The 23,333-nt window shown below is 43.5% G+C and overlaps 1 protein-coding gene across 1 annotated transcript; it reads right to left on the bottom strand.

The window, feature by feature from the left end:
* Positions 1–897: 897 nt before the first annotated feature.
* Positions 898–15,221, bottom strand: EEF1AKMT3 (EEF1A lysine methyltransferase 3). The gene is made up of 4 exons (XM_081899009.1): positions 14,213–15,221; positions 5,877–6,208; positions 3,214–3,325; positions 898–1,344 (listed from the first exon to the last, which is right to left on the bottom strand). Exons 2-4 carry the CDS (start codon positions 6,039–6,041, stop codon positions 947–949), a joined length of 675 nt encoding a protein of 224 aa, XP_081755135.1. The 5' UTR covers positions 6,042–6,208; positions 14,213–15,221; the 3' UTR covers positions 898–946.
* Between the last annotated feature and the right edge of the window lie 8,112 nt (positions 15,222–23,333).

The following is a 23,333-nucleotide window of genomic DNA, read 5'->3' on the forward strand; positions in this document are numbered from 1 at the left end:
AGGGAACAGAATGGTAATGCATGTCACATGAACACTTAGGAAGAGCCTGATGGATCAGAACAAATGCCTGTCTAGGCCATCATTCTGTTCTCACAGTAGCCAACCCGATGTCACCAGGAAGCCCACAACCAGGGCACTGCCCGGAGATTGACAGATGTAGGGCAGTATGCCAATAATAATAATAATAATAATAATAATAATAATAATAATAATAATGGCAATATCTCTCTCAGAAAACACTGCCTTTTGAGGGAGCATGACCTTTCACATGCATACAGTGGTACCTCGGGTTAAGTACTTAATTCATTCCAGAGGTCCGTTCTTAACCTGAAACTGTTCTTAACCTGAAGCACCACTTTAGTTAATGGGGCCTCCTGCTGCCGCTGTGCCGCCGGAGCCCAATTTCTGTTCTCGTCCTGAAGCAAAGTTCTTAACCCGAGGTACTATTTCTGGGTTAGCGGAGTCTGTAACCTGAAGCGTATGTAACCTGAAGCGTATGTAACCTGAGGCACCACTGTACTGGGATTTTCTTACTGCAACAGTCCAGCAAAGAGAAGTTATTACAAATACAGTGGTACCTCGGTTTTCATACGTAGTCCATCCCAGAAGACCATTCGAGTTCTGAGATGTTCAAAAACCGAAAACTGAATACGGAAGCCAGATGGCATGTTCAGCTTCCGAAAAGTGTTTGAAAGCTGAAGCGTTTACTTCCAGCTTTACATCGTTCGAAAACCAAAATGTTCGTCAATGGAGACATTTCAAAAACCGAGGTACCACTGGATTACCATTTGCTGATGGATAGAGAACTCTGGATAATAGCTACCGCAGATGAATGCGTCACCTCACCCCTACCCTAGACTTCTGGATTAAAAACACTCTGGTTTTTTTTTTAAAAAAAAATTAGGTAAAGGCAGTGTTTGCTACACTCATTGGTAAACCAAGAAGCTCACGGTCTGATGTCACTTTTGCAGGTCACTTTGTAGATATTAATATTCTCAACCTCATCTCTAAAGACCAGCTTTGAGGCGAAGTGCACAGGCAGCAGCGTCTCAAAAAACAGCGCCGTACTATGCTCCTGACGCATTTTGGAAGACAGGTAAATGGTAGAATGAGCACCACATAGATGCTGGAGAGTCCTGATCAGCAGGGGGTAGGTGTGCTTGAGATAGACAATATCTGCACCCAGGATGAAGTCATAATTTTGGGGAAACTCTTTGTGGTCCACACCCCACGACAGAGCACAAACTCTGGTTCGTGTCGCGCATTCTTCAGGCACGTTCCGGCGGACATTCTCCTCTATCTGCTTCATGGCCACAGGAAGATCTGTGATGGTCACATCACCTCCTGGAAGAAGGGAAAGGAAACTGTTGGCAACAAATTCAGTTTGGTAGCATATGCATTACTCATAATGTCACTTGAGGCTCAAGTGGCCTCAGTGGCACAAAGTGCCTTCCATCAGATTCGGCTGGTGGCCCAGCTGTACCTCTATCTGGCCAGCCTAACTACTGTTGTCTATGCTCTGGTAACCTCAAGGTTTGTTGTTGTTGTTGTTTAGTCGTTTAGTCGTGTCCGACTCTTCGTGACCCCATGGACCAGAGCATGCCAGGCACTTCTGTCTTCCACTGCCTCCCGCAGCGTGGTCAAACACATGTTGGTAGCTTCAAGAACACTATCCAGGCATCTCGTCCTCTGTCGTCCCCTTCTCCTTGTGCCCTCCATCTTTCCCAACATCAGGGTCTTTTCCAGGGAGTCTTCTCTTCCAATGAGGTGGCCAAAGTATTGGAGCCTCAGCTTCAGGACCTGTCCTTCCAGTGAGCACTCAGGGCTGATTTCCTTCAGAATGGAGAGGTTTGATCTTCTTGCAGTCCATGGGACTCTCAAGAGTCTCCTCCAGCACCAGAATTCAAAAGCATCAATTCTTCGGCAATCAGCCTTCTTTATGGTCCAGCTCTCACTTCCATACATCACTACTGGGAAAACCATGGCTTTAACTAGAAGGACCTTTGTTGGCAAGGTGATGTCTCTACTTTTTAAGATGCTGTCTAGGTTTGTCATTGCTTTTCTCCCAAGAAGCAGGCGTCTTTTAATTTCGTGGCTGTTGTCACCATCTGCAGTGATCATGGAGCCCAAGAAAGTAAAATCTCTAGGTTAGATTAGTGCAATGTTTTATATGTAGGGCTGAAGATGGTTTGGAATCTTCAGCTGGTGCAGAATTTAGCAGCCAGGATGCTCACTTGGGAAGACAGTCTGAACATGTCTGGCCCAACTGCCCTGGCTGCCAAGTAGTTCCCAGGCCCAATTCAAAGTGCTGGTTTTGACCTATGAAACCTTAAACAGCTCAGGACCGCAGTACCTCAAGGACCGCCTCTCTCCATATGAACCAAACCAGACCCTGCGATCATCACCTGAGGCCCTTCTTCGTGTGCCTCCTCCACGAGAGGTCCAGAGGGTGGCAACATGAGAAGGGGCCTTTTCTGTGGTGCCTCCCCATTTGTGGGATGCTCATCCCAGGGAGGCTCACCTGCCACCATCACTTGTGCAACTTTAGACACCATGCAAAAACGCTGGAAACAGCAAGAAATACCGACTGTGGAAGAATGGAGAATGAAGTTGTTGGACTATGCGGAGCTGGACAAATTGACAGGAAAGATTAGATACTTAAGAGACCAAAAGTTCATCGAGGACTGGGGGAAATTTGTGGAATATCTGGAACATATAAGTGAGGGACAGATAACGCTAATGGGATTTAAAGAAGCACTGTGAAAGACTAAGAAATATTGTCTAAAGCGAATAGAAAGAAAGATATAAACAATGTCAATACAAAATTAAGAAATGCGTAACTTAAATTATAACTACGGATGATTTACGGATAAGCTGGAGGAAGTCCTGAAAAGGAATATGTTGTGAAATTTTGATGTGAAACTAATGGTTTTTTTTTGTTTTTTCTTTTGATGTAAATTAATAAAAATTCATTAAAAAAAAAAGACACCATGCAAAAACGCTCCTCTTGAACCAGGCCTTCGGCTGAATAACATTCTATGTCCTTTTAAATGTGTTTTGTGGGAGAGGGGCGGATTATCGGTTTGCTTTTGTTTTTATTTTGTGTTGTTACTTTATCTTGCACCTTTATGCTGTGAATCAACCCTGAGATCTTTGGATGAAGGGCGGTATATAAATTTAACAAATAAATAATCAATAAGTGATCCTACTTACCAAGGAGGGCTGCAAGGATGCCCACGACGCCCGTGCCAGCACCCAGTTCTATAACCTTCTTGCCCCAGAAATTCAGTTTCTGTGCCTCAAAATACTCGCAGAGGGTTAGAGCCTTAGACATGGGAAGAGAGAGAGAGAATGAAGAGTAAATGAAGAGTGAATTAAAGATCCCAAGGATACATTCAGTATGCCAAGCACATCTATGTAGGTGATGCAAACTTTCCCATTCCACCTTTGACAAGAGGACTAGTAGGCCTCGGTCCAGTATACCTGAAGGAGCATCTCCACCCCCATCGTTCTACCTGGATTGAGGTCCAGCGTCGAGGGCCTTCTGGCAGCTCCCTCACTGCGAGAAGCCAAGTTACAGGGAACCAGGCAGAGGGCCTTCTCGGTAGTGGCACCCACCCTGTGGAACGCCCTCCCACCAGATGTCAAAGAGAAGAATAGCTACCAGACTTTTAGAAGACATCTGAAGGCAGCCCTGTTTAGGGAAGCTTTTAATGTTTGGCGGACTATTGTATTTTAATATTTTGTTGGAAGCTGCCCAGAGTGGCTGGGGAAGCCCAGGCAGATGGGCGGGGTTTAAATAAATAATAATAATAATAATAATAATAATAATAATAATAATAATAATAATAATAATTATTATTATTATTATTATTATTATTATTATTATTATTATTATTGTCCCTGCTAATAATGGGATTATTTCACAGCGGCTGACAATGTCTGCAGGGGAGGAGGGGAGAATTATAATTGTTCCTGTGAAGCATTTGGCATTCAGGGATTAAAACGCTGCTGTAATGAGGAAGGAAAAGATGAAGTTCAACAGTAGAGCAGCCTGCACTGAACACAGGTCCATCTCATGCTCATGTCAAGGGTGGACTTTGGTGATATGGCACTCTTAGCAAAGGCAAAATTTGGCACCTCCCCCCCCCCAAAAATTATTATTTTCACAATAATTCGTTTTGATACAGTTGCTATTTATTCAGTTCTTTTAAAATTCTTTTTATTCTGTATCAATATAGGTTTTTAAAAAATGTTGTTGTTGTTGTTGTTGTTATTTTGTGCCCTCTCAGCTCAGCACCCTGTGCAAGGGAACCACCCACACCTCCCTAAATCTGGCACTACTTCACAGGACACCAAAAAGCAGTTGCCCTTTTTAGAGTACAGTGGTACCTCGGGTTAAGTACTTAATTCATTCCGGAGGTCCATTCTTAACCTGAAACTGTTCTTAACCTGAAGCATCACTTTAGTTAATGGGGCCTCCTGCTGCCGCTGCGCCGCCAGAGCAAGATTTCTGTCCTTATCCTGAAGCAAAGTTCTTAACCTGAGGCACTCTTTCTGGGTTAGCGGAGTCTGTAACCTGAAGCGTATGTAACCCTAGGTACCACTGTACATACATACACACATACACCAGTCTTTATTTCCCTGCTGGGTTTCCCAAACTTGAACATCTCCAGCTGTTTTTGGGCTACCGTTCCCATCATCCATGTCCACTGGTCATGTTAGCCAAGGATGATGGGAGCTGTAGTCCATCAACATCTGGAGACCCAAGTTTGGGAAACTGGTGTAGACCAAGCCACAGAGAGGTTGAGAAAGGCTGGTCTAAACCTTTTACTTTGTGCCACAGCCCTGATCACCATAGTTCACACCATCAACATCAAGCTGCAATTACTGTGCTCATGGAGGGAATCCTTGCAGGCTTACATTTTTTGATGCTTTAAGAGTTTCTTTGCTAAGAGGAAGGCAAAGTAGGAGCAGGGAGAAGAAGAAGGCTGGGAGCATTTGTTGTCGGCAGCTCAATTTGAATAGTACAGTGGTACCTCGGGTTAAGTACTTAATTCGTTCCGGAGGTCCGTTCTTAACCTGAAACGGTTCTTAACCTGAAGCACCACTTTAGCTAATGGGGCCTCCTGCTGCCGCTGGGCCGCTGGAGCACGATTTCTGTTCTTATCCTGAAGCAAAGCTCTTAACCCGAGGTACTATTTCTGGGTTAGTGGAGTCTGTAACCTGAAGCGTATGTAACCTGAAGCGTATGTAACCTGAGGTACCACTGTAATAGTAACTATGTACTGACAACAATAACAATTCCTCAGTTCTATTGCATGTGCAGATTAGATCCTATAGAGTCAACAGTATAGACCAGGGTTTCCCAAACTTGGATCTTGGACTACAACTCCCATCATCCCTGACCTGACTGGTCCTGTAGCTAAGGATGATGGGAGTTGTAGTCCAAAAACTGCTGGAGCCCCAAGTTTGGGAAGCCTTGCCTAGATCTATTTTCAGTGCAGACTGCTTCACCCCTTTCGAAACAGACACGTTGGGGCAGGCTTGTGCAAGAGATGCGCCGAAAAGTTCATGCGGAGATCATTGCTTGAGCTTGGATGCATGCCATAAAAAGCTCAGAGGTTTAGAAAACGTAAATATGCAACGGCAAGATTTCTACCTGTTTTAAGAAGACTCCTGCACGGAGGTGCCAAGATCTACCTGAAGCAATAGCCCAGCTGCCTGCAACCCTATGCACACTTACCTGGAAGTAAGCCCTGCTCAACTTAGGCTTACTTCCAAGTAGACACGCACAGGGCTGCGCTAGTAAGCCCTTCCTCCCAGCCTCGTGCAAATCTCTGGCCCCGGACGGATCCAGCTGCGCCCGGACTCACCGCCTCCCAAACCGGCGCAGCCACCCCCAGCTGGGCGCCGTGGTGCTGGGCGATGCTCAGCTCGTGCCCGCAGAACCGGTACCGGGCCTCGGCCGGGAAAGCATCTGCAAAGAGCCCCAGCTCCTGCGGGAACACCGACTCCAGCCCGGCCTCGAGCGCGGCCATCTTCGTACCTTTCCCGGGGGCGGGACGGAGGCGGCCCTTTTGCAGTTGGGCTGCACGGATCTGCCGCCTCTAGAGGCCGCTGGGCATCACCACCACCACCATTATTATTATTATTTCGCTTTCTCTCACTCCAGGCAACCCAAAGTTACTTCCAAGCAGGAAGGATGCTGCTGGAAGCATCAGGGAGGCCGCGTCTTGCTCACCTGTTCTCCAGGTGGGTTGGTTTGCTGGCGGTCCCACCCTAAGGCTTCATAACAGGGGGTTTTCTTAGTTTTGCCCAAAGTTGTTGAGCTTTTTTTGCAGCATCTGAAAATAGAAATGTCGAGCTATTTATAAGGAAATTTGCCAAAATCTACGCTTCCAACAGAGGGACATTAAACAGAGGGGTTAAACCACAGAGCCTAGGACTTGCCAATCAGAAGGTCGGTGGTTCGAATCCCCCACGACTTGGTGAGCTCCTGTTGCTCGGTCCCTGCTCCTGCCAACCTAGCAGTTCAAAAGCATGACAAAATTCAAGTAGATAAATAGGTACCACTCCGGTGGGAAGGTAAACGGCGTTTCTATGTGCTGCTCTGGTTCGCCAGAAACGACTTAGTCATGCTGGCGACATGACCCGGAAGCTGTATGCCGGCTCCCTCGGCCAATAAAGCAAGATAAGCGCCGCAACTCCAGAGTCGGCCATGACTGGACCTAACGGTCAGGGGTCCCTTTACCTTTACACTTCCAACATGGCTTGCCATACATACCGGACATTCAAGCGATTTCCGCCCAGACACTTTCTGACACCCTTCATCACAGGGCAGTTTACAACATAAAAACAGAAATGCATAGTAGCCAGTGCCATTTTTCAAGAAAAATAGGTGCCGGAACTCACCTTGAATAATTGCGTCGTGGGCATGGTCAGCCAATCGGTGTTAAAGAAGGATAGAACTTTTTTTATGTACGCTACAGCAGCAGCAAGAATACTCATTGCAAAGTATTGGAAGACACAAGATTTACCCACCAAGGAAGAATGGCAGATGAAGGTGATAGATTATATGGAACTGGCGGAATTGACTGGCAGAATCCGAGACCAGGGAGAAGAATCAGTAGAAGAAGGTTGGAAGAAATTTAAAGACTATCTACAGAAACATTGTAAAATTAAGGAATGTTAGAAGGATGTTGGAATGAAGTTATGTGGTCTTAGCAGTAATGTTATAAAGGAGTACGTAAAAATGGGTTGTCAACAGGTGAGAATGTAAAGTTACAACATATTAAGATAAATGATTAAGATAAAAACAAAGATGGAAAGGATTTGCTGAATTAACTAACTGAACTAGAATACAAAAAAGGGAGGTGTGAGGAGGTCAAGGAAACAAGTAAATGAAAGATAAGTTGTGGAAAAATTGATTTGTTTTTAATTGTTTTTATTTTTCAGTTTTTTGTAATTTTTTGTTTTATTATCTTTTTCTTATTTTTGTGATTTTTTGAAATTTTAATAAATATTACTTAAAATAAAAATACTTGCCTCATTTTCTTAGAATGGCAACGGCACCCACCTGAGAGGTACCGGAACTCACCTGAAAACATGCTGGAACTCACATGAGAGGAACTGAGTTCCTGTGAGTTCCCCTTAGGAAAATGCCCAGATAGTAGCAAACAAACAAACAAAAACCCCTCCTGTTTTATTATAGTTGGGAAAGGATGCACAAATCAAGCTGTAACAAACATTATTATTATTTATTAAATTTGTATACTCCCCTACAACTGTAAGTCTTAAGGCGGTTCACAACACAAAGTTACAATATACGAAGGACAAAATACATTATAAAAATAATCAGAGCACAAAATACATAATGAGAACAATAAAAACATAATAAAAACAATCAAAATGTAATAAAAACAATCAAAACACTAATAAACAATACACTCCCCAACAAAAGCCCCTAAACATTACAAAAATCTAAATTAACATGTAACATTTCACAACAGTTTAAAACAATCCCACCCTCCAAATAAAAAAATCGCCCACCCAAGTTAAAACCCAATTTTTATCCAAGCTAAAATCATTGTGGATTTCCACCTTTACAATTCACACTTTAATGTAAAGACTGTGATTTTGACTGCTGCAAGTCCAACCCCATCTACTTAAAGGAAGAAACAAAAGGCTTGCTAGTTACGATCAATGGAATACAAAAACTAAGCCCAAGCCCAAAGAATCACTGTAATGTTTCTTTTTTAAAAAAAAAATATATATTCAAAATTAAAACAAAACATATTATCCAGAAACATATCCTTATTCCCCCCATTTTTCCTCCCTCCCCCACAGAACCCCCCCACCCCCCAACTTCCCTCAGTTCCAGTCTTTGATTTCTCTAAAAATGCTATTTTCTGCATGTTACACAGTTGTATAGATCCTCAAACTATTTAGCTGATTATTATCAATAAAAAGTTTGTGAATGTTTATTCAAAACCAGCCACGGAGTCCAGTTCGCTTTGTTGCGTCTTCAAATACTTTGTAAAGGGTTCCCATTCATCTTTAAAGTCACAGTTATCCTTGTCCCATAGCTTGCATGTCAGTTTTGCCAGTTCTGCATAGTCCATCCATTATTCTTGCCATGATTCTTTAGTTGGGGTTTCTTCACTCTTCCATCCTTGTGCTATTAAAACTCTCGCGGCCGTTGTCGCATCACTGTAATGTTTCTAAGCAATTCAAAACCACTGTGATGTAATGTTTCTAAGCAATTCAAAAACATAAAAGATTAGTAAGTAATCATGTAGTATACATTAGAACCACATCCCTTTACTCCAGATTGGTTAATTTGGAAAAGCTCTCAGTTCTTAAGCCTCAATTTACTTTGAGTGGCTATGTCTAGAACTGATTGCAGTTATGTAATTATAACGATTATACCCTCCACACCATTTGTAAAAGCAAGCAAAGGAGTTAAAAGATAGTGGTACCTCAGGTTACATACGCTTCAGGTTACAGACTCCGCTAACCCAGAAATATTACCTCGGGTTAAGAACTTTGCTTCAGGATGAGAACAGAAATCTTGCTCCGGTGGCATGGCGACAGCAGGAGGCCCCATTAGCTAAAGTGCTGCTTCAGGTTAAGAACAGTTTCAGGTTAAGAACGGACCTCCGGAACGAATTAAGTACTTAACCTGAGGTACCACTGTAATGTTAACAACAACACTTTCCCCCTACCTCCTGTTAGTACTGGTGGAACAAACTGGCCACAACTCTGACTGCAATTCTATACACGTTTACATGGGCTTCAGTCCTGGTGAATTCAGTGAGACTTACGGCTGTGTAGACATAGAAGCATAGAATTGGAAGGGAGGCTGAAGCTGATCTGGTCTAAAACCCTGTGATACACGCATAGGATTGTGCTGTAAATTTAGTCCCATTGCTTCCAGTGGGATTTACAGCCCAATAAGGAACAGGCCCAACTCCATGTTCGACAGGACCTGGGCAAAGTGTGCTTTCGTGGGTCCGCTCACAGGGCCATAATGCTTGTCAATATGGCAGCTTAGGGTGGATGGGAAAGACTTGCTGATTCCAAATACCCCTGCAAGCCTGTAAGCACAGAAACATACTGCATCCTCTGAATGATTCCTATTGGTGACAATGTCAGAGCTGTCCAAAATTCAGCAATTTTTCTTGTTGGGATTTACTTCTGTAGACGAAATGGCAGGGGCACTGTGGAGCCAGGCAGAGACTGCCTCACTCCTTTAACAGAGGCTGTGTTCATACTCCAGTTTAATGTGCACTCGCTTCACTTTCTAGTGCTGGGTTTTTAATCCTTGTTCACAGGACCTTATCCAAAATGCTTTGCATGTAGTGTATGTAGTTCTAAAATACTACTGTTTGATGTGCTGTTTCTCAAAACAACTACAGATGGATTGGAGTCCTTTGTTGTTGTTGTTTAGTTGTGTCCGACTCTTCGTGACCCCCTGGACCAGAGCACGCCAGGCACTCCTGTCTTCCACTGCCTCCTGCAGTTTGATCAAACTCATGCTGGTAGCTTCGAGAACACTATCCAACCATCTCCTCATCTGTCATCCCCTTCTCCTTGTGCCCTCAATCTTTCCCAACACCAGGGTCTTTTCCAGGGAGTCTTCTCTTCTCATGAGGTGGCCAAAGTATTGGAGTCTCAGCTTCAGGATCTGTCCTTCCAGTGAGCACTCAGGGCTGATTTCCTGAAGAATGGAGAGGTTTGATCTTCTTGCAGACCATGGGACTCTCAAGAGTCTCCTCCAGCGCCATAACTCAAAAGCATCAATTCTTCGGCGATCAGCCTTCTTTATGGTCCAGCTCTCACTTCCATACATCACTACTGGGAAAACCATAGCTTTAACTATACGGACCTTTGTTGGCAAGGTGATGTCTCGGCTTTTTAAGATGCTGTCTAGGTTTGTCATTGCTTTTCTCCCAAGAAGCAGGCGTCTTTTAATTTTGCGGCTGCTGTCACCATCTGCAGTGATCATGGAGCCCAAGAAAGTAAAATCTCTCACTGTCTCCATTTCTTCCCCTTCTATTTGCCAGGAGGTAATGGGCCCAGTGGCCATGATCTTCGCTTTTTGATGTTGAGCTTCAGGCCATATTTTGCACTCTCCTCTTTCACCCTCATTAAAAGATTCTTTAATTCCTCCTCACTTTCTGCCATCAATGTTGTGTCATCTGCATATCTGAGGTTGTTGATATTTCTTCCGGCAATCTTAATTAAGCTGTTTCTAATTCATCTCTAGCCATGGTGTGAGCATCTTTGCATTGGGTAAAGACACCCCCTCAATGCCCCTTGGTACACAGACAGAGGTGAATCTAAACAAAAAAAATTCCTTCCAGTAGCACCTTAAAGACCAACTAGGTCAGTTCTTGGTATGAGCTTTCGTGTGCATGCACACTTCTTCAGATACCAGGTATCTGAAGAAGTGTGCATGCACACGAAAGCTCATACCAAGAACTGACTTAGTTGGTCTTTAAGGTGCTACTGGAAGGAATTTTTTTTGTTTTGACTATGGCAGACTAACACGGCTACCTATCTGTAACTGGAACTATAGAGGTGAATCTGACACTAATGAAGTCGTGCTGATGTGAACAGCTGGTGGATGAGAGAAAGAGCTGTGAATTGCACCCAGGCTGGGAGAGCTTCACTGTGCTCTAAGGCTGGATCCAGACACATCATATAATAATAATATAATAATAATTTATTATTTATACCCCGCCCATCTGGCTGAGTTTCCCCAGCCACTCTGGGCGGCTCCCAATCAGTGTTAAAACCAGTACATCACAGAAGCATTGCAGTTAAACACATTGCAAACTTTGTATGAGAGATTGGGTTAGCCAGCCATCTGTTGTCACAGTGTTAGAATGCATAAACAACACATACAAAGTGGGGGGAAAGTATTTGATCCCCTGCTAAATTTGCCCGTTTGCCCTCTGACGAAGAAATGACCAGTCCATAATATGTATAAAGCGATTTTTCTTTGCCAGTGTAGCTGAGTCCGAAGTAAGGCAGTAATGTGAACACATCCATAGTGCCTGCTAGAAAATCTAATCTCAAAGCTATTATTTCTTTCATGAAAATGTACGCCCCTTTAATAAATTCACGCATCACCCTCCTTTACTCTATTAGGCAACCTGCATTTAAGCTCTGGCTGTTTGTTCCGCAGTGATTCACAAACAGACACACATCACTAACATCCCTGGCAACGTTAACTATTTGGCTGTGGGTCTTGCAGGCCCTCTCCCCTCTATCGTCATTACGTACGTTTGACTAGTAAAATAATAACACTGTCGCTCGCTAGGTTTTGACCCATTTCACTAAAGTGTCTGAAGGATGTTCCCTGACCCGTTTCCGCCTGCTGCACAGGACTAGGGGTTTTAGGACAGAGAAATGAAGTTAGTTATTCCCACGTTTACCGAGGGAGCAAAGTCACCTGCTTACTGCTGCCTGCTGAGCTTTGAGGACTGAAGCCATCCCTTGACGCACAACACAGTTAAATGTTAGCTTGGCATGACTCCCATACAGAGAAGGAAACACTTGTTTGGGTGAACCAGCGACAGCTGTAAACTGAAGCCAGCACAGAGTTAAAGATTAAAAGCCCCATCAAATCCCTGTTACGTCTTATCGTGGCTTTTCTTTGATTTCTCAGTGGCTTCATTATATTAGTTTTTTTATAGATTTGTTTTTATTTGGACTCTGTTTTCTCATTTTGATTATGTGCTTGGCTACTCACACAATATTCCCACAATAACCTCTTGCTTCAAAAAAGCCTTTTCTTTATTTTGATCCTTACCAGACCCTATTTTTTACAAGAAGAGAAGGGGGGAGGAGAGAGAATAACATTTAAAATAGTAAATTGTATCCAAGTAAGTTAGAATAGACCCATTGAAATTAATGGAGCAAAGTTAGTCATCTATTAATTTTAATGGCTTTACTCTTGAGTAGGGCTAGCAACCCACAATAATTATGATGTTACACTTGAATATGAAATAATTCACATCAGGCAGATAATGTTTTCTGCTACGGATTATATTTGGTACCAGAATTTTAAATAGATAGAGCTGTAAGTTAGAGATTCTCCAAGTAGTGTACCGTAATAGCGGTTTGACGGCAAATGCGTTGTACTTAGTTTTGGAATATCTGATTCAAACCCACAGTATGAGGATCAACAGATAACTTTGGACAAGTCACTTTAGCTACTTAGGGTGGAACTGTACACAGTACAGTGGTGTCTTGGTTTATGAACTTAATCCATTCCGGAAGTCCGTTCTTAAACCAAAACATTCTTAAACCAAGGCGTGCTTTCCCATAGCAGCCGGGGACTCAATTTACAAATGGCACACACTCAACAGAAAGCGAAACATGTTCTTCCCGGGTTCGCAGCGTTCTTAATCCAAGTTGTTCATAAACTAAGCTATTCTTAAACCAAGGTACCACTGTACCTGGTTACCTGGGATTACGTTCCATTAAACTCATCGAGGCTTACTTCTGAGTAGACATGCACAGTATTGCTCTGTTAGCCTAGAGTAGCCATTGACTTTTTATGGTACCTGTCAGGCCATTGCATGCCACTCTTTTCTGTGTTATTCTCCCATAGCTTTATCAAACCCCTTTAACTGTGTCAGCCTGTTCTTTGTGACTTGCACTGTGCCGCTGCTGATTTTCCAGGTTAAAAGTAAAGGTAAAGGGACCCCTGACCATTAGGTCCAGCCGTGACCAACTCTGGGGTTGTGGAGCTCATCTCGCTTTATTGGCTGAGGGAGCCAGCATACAGCTTCCGGGTCATGTGGCCAGCATGACTAAGCCGCTCCTGGCGAACCGAAGCAGTGCACGGAAACGCCATTTACCTTCCCGCTGGAGCGGCACCTATTTATCTACTTGCACTTTGACGTACTTTCGAACTGCTAGGTTGGCAGGAGCAGGGACCGAGCAATGGGAGCTCACCCACGTCGCAGGGATTTGAACCGCCAACCTTCTGATCGGCAAGTCCTAGGCTCTGTGGTTTAACCCACAACGCCACCTGCGTCCCACGTCATTTTCCAGGTTACTGTGCTGTTTAATTAGAAGATTCCTCCTCTGTAAGGAATATCTTCTCTTGCCTCCATGCTTTCTGTTCAGCATGTTTTGCATTTCAGATGAATTGCAACCACAAGAACAGCCCCGCTAGATTGAGGGCAACAACATTTTTTTGCTGTGGTTTCTAGGAACTGGTATTCAGAAGAACACTGGAGAGGGAGAGGTCTTCAGTGCAAGCCTATAAGAACTATTCAGAAAGAAAGCTACACCACTTAGTAAACCCATTGAAATCAAAAGGACTTCTGAGTAGACATGGGTAGGATTGCAGCTGATTCATTCTGTTCTTTTCTTTTAGTGACTAGTGTTATTTCATGCTAAAACAAAGGAAAGAAGCAAAATTCATGAGTAGAAACCAAAAATTGTACTCCACAGCCAGGAAATGGGATTAACTAATTTTGCTGCAATAATGTGGCAATTCATCAGTATTTCATCTGCAGTGGTGGGACCGCAATTGACGGGAAGCAAAGCTGCAAGGAGGAAGTTTCTAACTGAAGTTGCAAAGGACATCTGTTGAAGGAAACTTACTCATTAATAAAATCATGTTGGCCATCGGGATATAATATTGCCATGTATAACCACTGTTTTAATTCTGTTTCCAGCCATTTACAGGAAAACAAGATCCCAGCTGCTCCAAAGGCCCCTTATGTGGAAACAATCGCTGTATCAGAGCTTCACGGATATCTCAGGACTGTTAAGAGGCTAAACTATTGCCTCGTTCATTCATTTGTTCGTTCATTCAACCATTCATTCATGCATTCATTCATCCAATCAATCAACCACATCAATTGATTTTTAATGTCACATTTCAATATTATATTTTGAGGTCAAATGTCTTCTTCAAAATAGTGAATTCTAAAAAAAAAATGCAGAATTTCAAAATTTTGCAACATGTAATTTTTAGCTCATGAAAGTTGAGGCTTTAATGATCAGAATTATTATTTGGATTATTTCTTCATAAAATTATATCCTTGTCACAGCCAGGATAACATGCAGGTGGATGAGAGCTGGTGGCAGCAGAGGGAAATTCTGCCGATATTTTCATTTGTTTTAGGAGGGCAAAAGCAGCTCCAATATCTCAATGTCTGTCAAATCAAGGTCTGCTGTGTTCATTAATCCACATCTCGTCACGAACAAGAGGCTGTCAATTGTACTATTACTCTTTAACTACTGTTCTTTCAGTTTCCTGTTGGAAGTAGCCAAACCATTCATCCATCTTTGTCAATGTGCGTCAAAGCCACAGGTCACTCCAGTGTTCTGAAGCGGATCTTTGGCAGGGAAACCTCTGAAGGTTATTTTCCGAAGCTAATGTGTTAGACAGTGGAGTAAAGCAGAGGTTCTCAGCAGAATAATTCAAACAATGCTAATGAGCATTCAGTGGAACAGAGGGCTACAAATGCAGTTTCTTCGCAAATACAGCACGTCGCCCATAAGGTCCTATCAAAAATAAAGTACATAAAAATAAGATGCTAAAGATGATTTGAAGATTTTGGACTTGGGGGGACACTTCTGCAAGTGGAACCACTTGGTCTGAAAACCACAACACAGGCTGGAGCCTGAAATAAATATTGCTACATGCAGGACTACTATATTATTATAACCACTGGGATTATTATTACTTTGCTGATTAGGAGTAAAGGTAAAGGGACCCCTGAACATTAGGTCCAGCCATAACCGACTCTGGGGTTGCGGCACTCATTTCGCTTTATTGGCCGAGGGAGCCGGCATACAGCTTCTGAGTCATGTGGCCAGCATGACTAAGCCGCTTCTAGCGAACCAGAGCAGCGCGCGGAAACGCCGTTTACCTTCCCGCCGGAGCGGTACCTATTTATCTACTTGTGAAGGAGCATATTACAATATAATAGTTCTATTATTGAAGGACATGCTTAAATGTTACATTGCAAATGGGCCTCTCGGAATGTCTAGCTTGGGCAGATAGAGATAAGGAACAAGGGTTTCTTGTAATACCAGGATGAGGGAGGTTGCAGGAAGGAGGGAGAGAAGACCAAGACCTTAGATGGTAATAGGAACTTATTATAAGTTTCGATTTCCCAGAAATCAGGTGGTTTACAAGAAATCAGGTGACTTACAAAAGATCAGGTGGTATTCTATTTTGCAAATCTATATAAAGTGGGCGCACCCTGACTACTGTGTACAGGTTGTGTCCTGATCGCCCTGTATCTTTGTTTTGCATATGCACTTCAAATAAAAATCCTGTCCACTTGCACTTTGGTGTGCTTTCAAAATGCCAGGTTGGCAGGAGCAGGGACCAAGCAACGGGAGCTCACCCCGTCGCGGGGATTCGAACTGCCGACCTTCTGATCAGAAAGTCCTAGGCTCTGTGGTTTAACCCACAGCGCCAACCGCCTCCCAGCTGATTAGGATTACTGTAATGTAATTCCATCCATGTGCATAACACTTCACAAAGAACCTTGCTCTCCTTGTGTCTAGAATACAGAGACAGTAAAGGAAAGAATAACCGATTAATGCAGTTGCACATCCTTTAGCTTAGTTAAAGATGTGTTGTTTATTATTGATATAACAATAACATCCACACTATACATTATACACTAAATGCACTCTCATACCACTGTCATAGCCATGACTTCCTCCCTTGCAACAACTCTGGGAACTATGGTTTGTTAAGGGTAGGAGACCCTCACAAAGGTACAGTTCCCAGCACCCTTGACAAACTGCCATTTCCTGGATTCTTTGAGGGAAGCCATAACTGTATGATGTCATACCCTCCAACGTTTTTCTGATGAAAATAGGGACATCCCATTTCATAACGATAATTTTGCTATTTATACCCCACACATCTTACTGGGTTTCTCCAGCCACACTGGCTGGCTTCCAACATAGGTTGGATAAAAACCAATGATTTTTTTTAAAAAAATCCAAATTATTATTATTATATTTAAAACAGATTTTTTTATTTAAATCAGATTTTTTTTTATTTCAATTGGATTTTTAAAATAAAATGCTTTTGGAGGAAAAATCTTTCTAAAGATAGTTTTCTGTTTAAGTTACATTATAGTCCAAAGGCTATTCATCAGGAAATAAGGATTTGTTTTCAGTTTTTCATGTGTGCTAAAACTCAGACTAAGTTGTTTTTTTTTAAAAAAAAAAAAGTTTAACCACATCAGTTAACAAACATGGACACATATGCTATAGTGTTATTGTTTTAGTTAAATAAATTGTTTAAATTGTTATTAAGGAAATGATTATTGTTCTCTTTCCAAAAAAGTATGGCAGAAAAGTTGTCCAAATATAAACTGTTAATTTATTAAACCTCACAATAATTTCATAATTATACTATTCTAATAGTATAACCACATCAGTAATTTTTGATACAACTGTAAAAACTACTCCAAAAATTTATTATTACAAAAATGAAACCTTCATCTGGTTGTAAATATTAAGATTATACCAGCAAGAATGAGTCTTTCTGTAATAAATGATTTAAATCAAATCTTACTAATGATTTAAATTGATTTGATTTGAATCAAATCCACCCTGTTCCAACATGTATAGAAACATAATAAAACATTAAAAAACTTTCCTATACACGATTGCCTCCAGACGGCTCAGGGGTCAGATAACTCCATACCCTCCCAATGTTTCTCCAATAAAAATAGGGACATACTAAAGAAAAGTGGGACATTCCGGGATCAAATCAGAAACTGGAACAGTTTCTCTAAATCAGGGACGTGCCTGGAAAATAGGGACACTTGGAGGGTCTGTGATGTCGCTGCGACTTCAGCAGCTTACAAATACAGTGGTACCTCGGGTTGCAGACGCTTCAGGTTACACACTCCACTAACCCAGAAATAGTGTTTCAGGTCAAGAACTTTGCTTCAGGATAAGAACAGAAATCGGGCTCCAGCGGCGCGGCAGCAGCCGGCGGCCCCATTAACTAAAGTGGTGCTTCAGGTTAAGAACAGCTTCAGGTTAAGAATGGACCTCTGGAATGAATTAAGTACTTAACCCGAGGTACCCCTGTAAATATAAATCCAATCTTCTTCCACCATCTCTTCTCCCTGGTCTCGGATTCTGCCAGTCATTTCCGTCCATTCCATATAGTTCATCAACCTGGAGATCTTCTGTCCGAGGCTCTTAAATCTTTTCCAAGTCCCTTCTGCAGTTCTTCTTCATATTCTTTGATGCTGAAGATGCTGAAGAGCAGGTCTTGGGGAGGCCCCGACCCAACCATGCCCCCATTCCCTCTTGACAGGCCAGCCAACTCTCCACAGCTAGAACCAAGGTCCATACAATATTTCAGAACATGTTTCAAAGCTCCTCCAGATCCAAAGGCCCCCACAACTCCAATCACCTCCTGACCCAGATCCAGGACCGAAAGGTCAGTAAATCCCTGCATGAAAGAGTCTATCCAACCTTCCTTGGGAAAGGGGGGTTTCAAGGAGGGATTTGTGAAGGAATCAATAGGGATGGTATCTCAGAGTCGGAGGGGCAACAGGGCAGAAAAGGCAGGGTCATGGCAGGGAGCCGTGAGGCTGAGGGGTGTGGAGATGGACATGTGACGGTCACATGTGAAGGCTCACCACTGTCACCAAAGCTCTCCCTGAGATGTCTGCCAATTGGCCAGTGCGTTTTCCTCACCTATTAAATTCAATGGTAATCACTTCTGAGCAGAAATGCACAGAAGGATTTCTGTGATGTTCAGCCCACGCTTTTAAGTTCCTTGGCAATATTGTTCCTGAGGAATGACCTGGAAAGATGAATAACATGAGCACGCAAGAACCTCTATGAACCTGAACAAAGCAAAACAATGTGTTTCTATATTATTATTCTGCAAAACAAGATCACAATTTCAAGCCAGTTTCTAGGCTTCTGAAGAAACCTGATTATATGGAAACTGATACTGTGCAAGAGGCTGCAATTCACTTCTATGATGTAACAACAGCCTTTGCCTCAATTAATACAACTTGTAATTCTTGTGCTATCCTTCTGCTGGCTTCTGTGTTCATTGATAAGAAGCTGCATTTTCTAATTATGCTTTTCTTCCTGAAGATGATGTGAAGGTAAAAGGTAAAAAGGTAAAGGACCCCTGGGCAGTAAAGTCCAGTGAAAGGCGACTATGGGGTTGTGCCGCTCATCTCGCTTTCGGGCCGAGGGAGATGGCATTTGTCTACAGACAGCTTTTCCGGGTCATGTAGCCAGCATGACTAAACTGCTTCTGGCGCAACAGAACACTATGACAGAAACCAGAGCGCATGGAAATGCTGTTTACCTTCCTGCCACAGCGGTACCTATTTATCTACTTGCACTGGTGTGCTTTCAAACTGTTAGGTTGGCAGGGGCTGGGACAGAGCAATGGGAGCTCACCCCATCGCGGGGATTTGAACTGCCAACCTTCTGATCAGCAAGCCCAAGAGGCTCAGTGCAGTGCCGGATTTATGTATAAGCTAAACAAAGTATAACTTAGGGCCCCACTCTCTCGGGGCCCCCAAAAAAATTTAAAAGAAAAAACACTGGTTGTACATTTCCAAAATATAAGATAAAAAACAAACAAAATAAAACCTACATACAGCAACAGTGTTTTGTGTTGTGTAGGCTCCTATTTGTTATGTGCAAGTGGCTTTAGATATCTATTAGCTCCATAAATTACCATATAGCATATGTTGTTGTTGTTGTCGTTTAGTCGTGTCCGACTCTTTGTGACCCCATGGACCAGAGCACACCAGGCACTTCTGTCTTCCACTGCCTCCCACAGTTTGGTCAAATTCATGCTGGTAACTTTGAGAACACTGTCCCACCATCTTGTCCTCTGTCATCCCCTTCTCCTTGTGCCCTCCATCTTTCCCAATATCAGGGTCTTTTCCAGGGAGTCTTCTCTTCTCATGAGGTGGCCAAAGTATTGGAGTCTCAGCTTCACGATCTGTCCTTCCAGTGAGCACTCAGGGCTGATTTCCTTAAGAATGGAGAGGTTTGATATATATATATATATATATAGCATATATTCAACACAAAAAACAGTGACAATTTGTTGTTGACAAAGGACAGCTGGACATATAGAGGGCCCCATTACCTTCAGTAGCTTAGGGCCTCAAATCCGGCCCTGGCTCAGTGGTTTAGACCACAGCGCCACCCGGGTCCCCAAAAATGATGTGATTCACTTAAATCCCTAAGAAAAATATGTGCCTTGTTCCGATACAGCTGTTACGCAACTGGCCATTACTGGTAGAGCTCAGTGGTTATGAACAGCACAAAGAGGAAGCACTCTTCCAAGAACATAAGCGCCTGTCTTACAAGGAAAACCAAGCAGAAGTCAGAGTGTTTGGTTGTAAATAACAATAGCTTGAAGTTCCCTAATGCTTGTAACCACAATAATACAATGTGCGTACACAAGGTAAGGGAATGAATGGGCACACATTACCTATCGAAGACGAGAACACATAGAAGCCACATTTCAGTCTCTTTGGAAAGGGGTTCTATGGTTAGTCAAGACCATGTGCTCACTTTGCACAGGCAGTGGATTATGTTGTTGTTGTTTAGTCGTTTAGTCGTGTCCGACTCTTCGGGACCCCCTGGACTAGAGCACACCAGGCACTCCTGTCTTCCACTGCCTCCTGCAGTTTGGTCAAACTCAGGCTGGTAGCTTCGAGAACACTGTCCAACCATCTCATCCTCTGTCGTCCCCTTCTCCTTGTGCCCTCCATCTTTCCCAACATCAGGGTCTTTTCCAGGGAGTCTTTTCTTCTCCTGAGGTGGCCAAAGTACTGGAGCCTCAGCTTCAGGATCTGTCCTTCCAGTGAGCACTCAGGGCTGATTTCCTTCAGAATGGATAGGTTTGATCTTCTTGCAGTCCATGGGACTCTCAAGAGTCTCCTCCAGCACCAGAATTCAAAAGCATCAATTATTCAGCGATCAGCTTTCTTTATGGTCCAGCTCTCACTTCCATATATCACTACTGGGAAAACCATAGCTTTAACTATACAGACCTTTGTTGGCAAGGTGATGTCTCTGCTTTTTAAGATGCAGTGGATTATACATGACCTTAAAGGCAGATAAGAGAGGAACTAGTTTGACCCATTAGACCGATTTGGAAGTAGGCATGCTTGAGAATTCAACTTTTGTTCATTCTGATGCAAACTGAGGCAGGTTGCTTTTGGATAACCTGTTATTGTTGAGCAGCATGGCTGCTTGAGGGGGGAAACTTGGTGCCACCCTGCCCTGCTGCACCCCTCCACTGCCTTCCACCCCCTCAAATGTTTTATTAGGGAGGGTGAAGACCCCTAGGAGTTGGCTCCTATGTTCCACTCCTATGTGAAGGCGGTGAAGGTCCTGTGTGAGTGCCTGTAGGTGGTTGGAAGATGGATGGCGGCTAACAGATTGAGGTTGAATCCTGACAAGACAGAAGTACTGTTTTTTTGGGATAGGGGTGGGAGACTCTCTGGTCCTGAATGGGGTAACTGTGCCCCTGAAGGACCAGGTGCACAGCCTGGGAGTCATTTTGGACTCACAGCAGCCCATGGAGGTCCAGGTTAATTCTGTGTCCAGGACGGCTGTCTACCAGCTCCATCTGGTACGCAGGCTGAGACCCTACCTGCCCGCAGACTGTCTGGCCAGAGTGGTGCATGCTCTAGTTATTTCCCACTTGGACTACTGCAATGTGCCCTATGTGGGGCTACCTTTGAAGGTGACCCGGAAACTGCAATTAATCCAGAATGCGGCAGCTACACTGGTGACTGGGACTGGCCGCCGGGACCACATAACACCGGTCCTGAGAGATCTGCATTGGCTCCCAGTACGTTTCCGAGCACAATTCAAAGTGTTGGTGCTGACCTTTAAAGCCCTAAACAACCTCGGTCCAGTATACCTGAAGGAGCGTCTCCACCCCCATCGTTCAGCCCGGACACTGAGGTCCAGCGCCGAGGGCCTTCTGGCAGTTCCCTCATTGCAAGAAGTGAGGTTACAGGGAACCAACAGAGGGTCTTCTTGGTAGTGGTGCCTGCCCTGTGGAATGCCCTCCCTTCAGATGTGAAGGAAATAAGCAGCTATCTTATCTTTAAGAGACATCTGAAGGCAGCCCTGTTTAAGGAAGTTTTTAATATTTAATGCTGTATTGTTTTTAACGCTTGATTGGAAGCCACCCAGAGTGGCTGGGGAAACTCAGCCAGATGGGCGGAGTATAAATTATTATTATTATTATTATTATTATTATTATTATTATTATTCCAGGGGCTACATAGCAGGAGTAGGTGGATGAGGCCAGGGGCAAAAATGGGCAAGGCAATGGATGTGGCTTTTGCCTTTCAACAGTAGGCTGCATTCCAGCCATGCAAAAGTCTCCATGCAGGCAAGCAAGAGGCATTGTGACAGCTGAATGACATATTCCAGATAGGCAAATGGTGGTTGTGGGGAGGTGAGCTGGTGAGGCCTTAGAGAGAGTCCCAAGGACTGGAAAATGAAGTCTGGAGGGTAGAACACTCACCCTAAATGATTCAAATAAGCCAACTGGGAGATTTTGATTGCTTGCTTGTAGCAATGATTTGACTCTACACAATTATGTTCTATTTTGTTGCATTGTGCAAAATATGAGCAGGCAAGGGCTGAACTGATACTACCCTTGCTGGTACCTTTCCCAGGAAAATCAGAGGCTCACTATGTCAGGTTCCTACTGGAAGACCGGACAAATGCTAGAATGTTAGCAGTGGCAAAGTTTTTATGGGTGGTTGCAAGAACAAATGATCCCTATATTCTAAACAAAATACTTGTTTAACCTGGAGGGAGGCTGCATGGATTGTGTATTGATTTGTAATGATTTGTTGGGTCTCTGGACCGTAATAAAGATTGAAATTGAAATTTAAAAAAATTGAAATTATGTTCACGGGGCTGGAAAACTTCTTTCCTTTCTAACAATCCACAACATTTCTGCAAAATGACTTAAGGGCAGGATGTTTTGTTGCAAACAGATTCAGGAATCGTGGAGAGGAACGAAACGTCCCTTGAGAGTATTCCTCGAAAAATGTTGGAATTAGGGTGATGTATGTTTATCAAGAATGCATTCAAAAAGAAAGCATCCTGTGCCAATGAACCTTCACGCCCGGAATTTCTGTGTTGACCTCTCCTTTTCATAGAAAAGATCTGCAACACATAAAATATGGTAAATGCTGCCTGGGAATCGGAGAAGGCCTGATAATTAAAACAGGCAGGCAGGAGGGAAGTCTCGGCAGATCTGAGTGGTAGAGGAAGCTATACACCTGTCAGGCGTTTGCACAGAGTTTTGGGAAAAGGAGATAGCCTTGGATTGCTTTGCATGGTTCAATTGCCCCCACATTCAGCAAGTCAAGGAAGGAAGACTGGCAAAGCTGGCATTGCACTCACCCCACTTCTCAGAGCGGTGAGAAATTCCAAGACCACAGCTCTTACTCTCCCGTTGGAAGGAGGTCAATGGAAGCTTATTGGTGTTTTACACTATTTGCTTTTATTGGTGTTTTGTGATGTTTGCATTTATTTACAAATGTACAGACGGAACGTAGATGGAGACTGTTATGTACTGAGCTGAATCCTAGACCAATAGGATCCAGAATGCAGCAGTCTGATTGGTCCGCAGGAGCCACCCAATCCAACTCCAGGTGGAAGTGAATCAGTAGCCTGATTGGCCTGCAGGAGCAGCCAATCAGGCACCTGGATGAAGGAATCAGCAACCTGATTGGCCTGCAGGAGCAGCCAATCAGGTTTCTGGAGGAAGTGAATCCGCAACCTGA

The sequence above is a fragment of the Podarcis melisellensis genome, assembly GCF_964234715.1.
Source record: "Podarcis melisellensis genome assembly, chromosome: 2".
In the NCBI taxonomy this organism is placed as follows: domain Eukaryota; kingdom Metazoa; phylum Chordata; class Lepidosauria; order Squamata; family Lacertidae; genus Podarcis; species Podarcis melisellensis.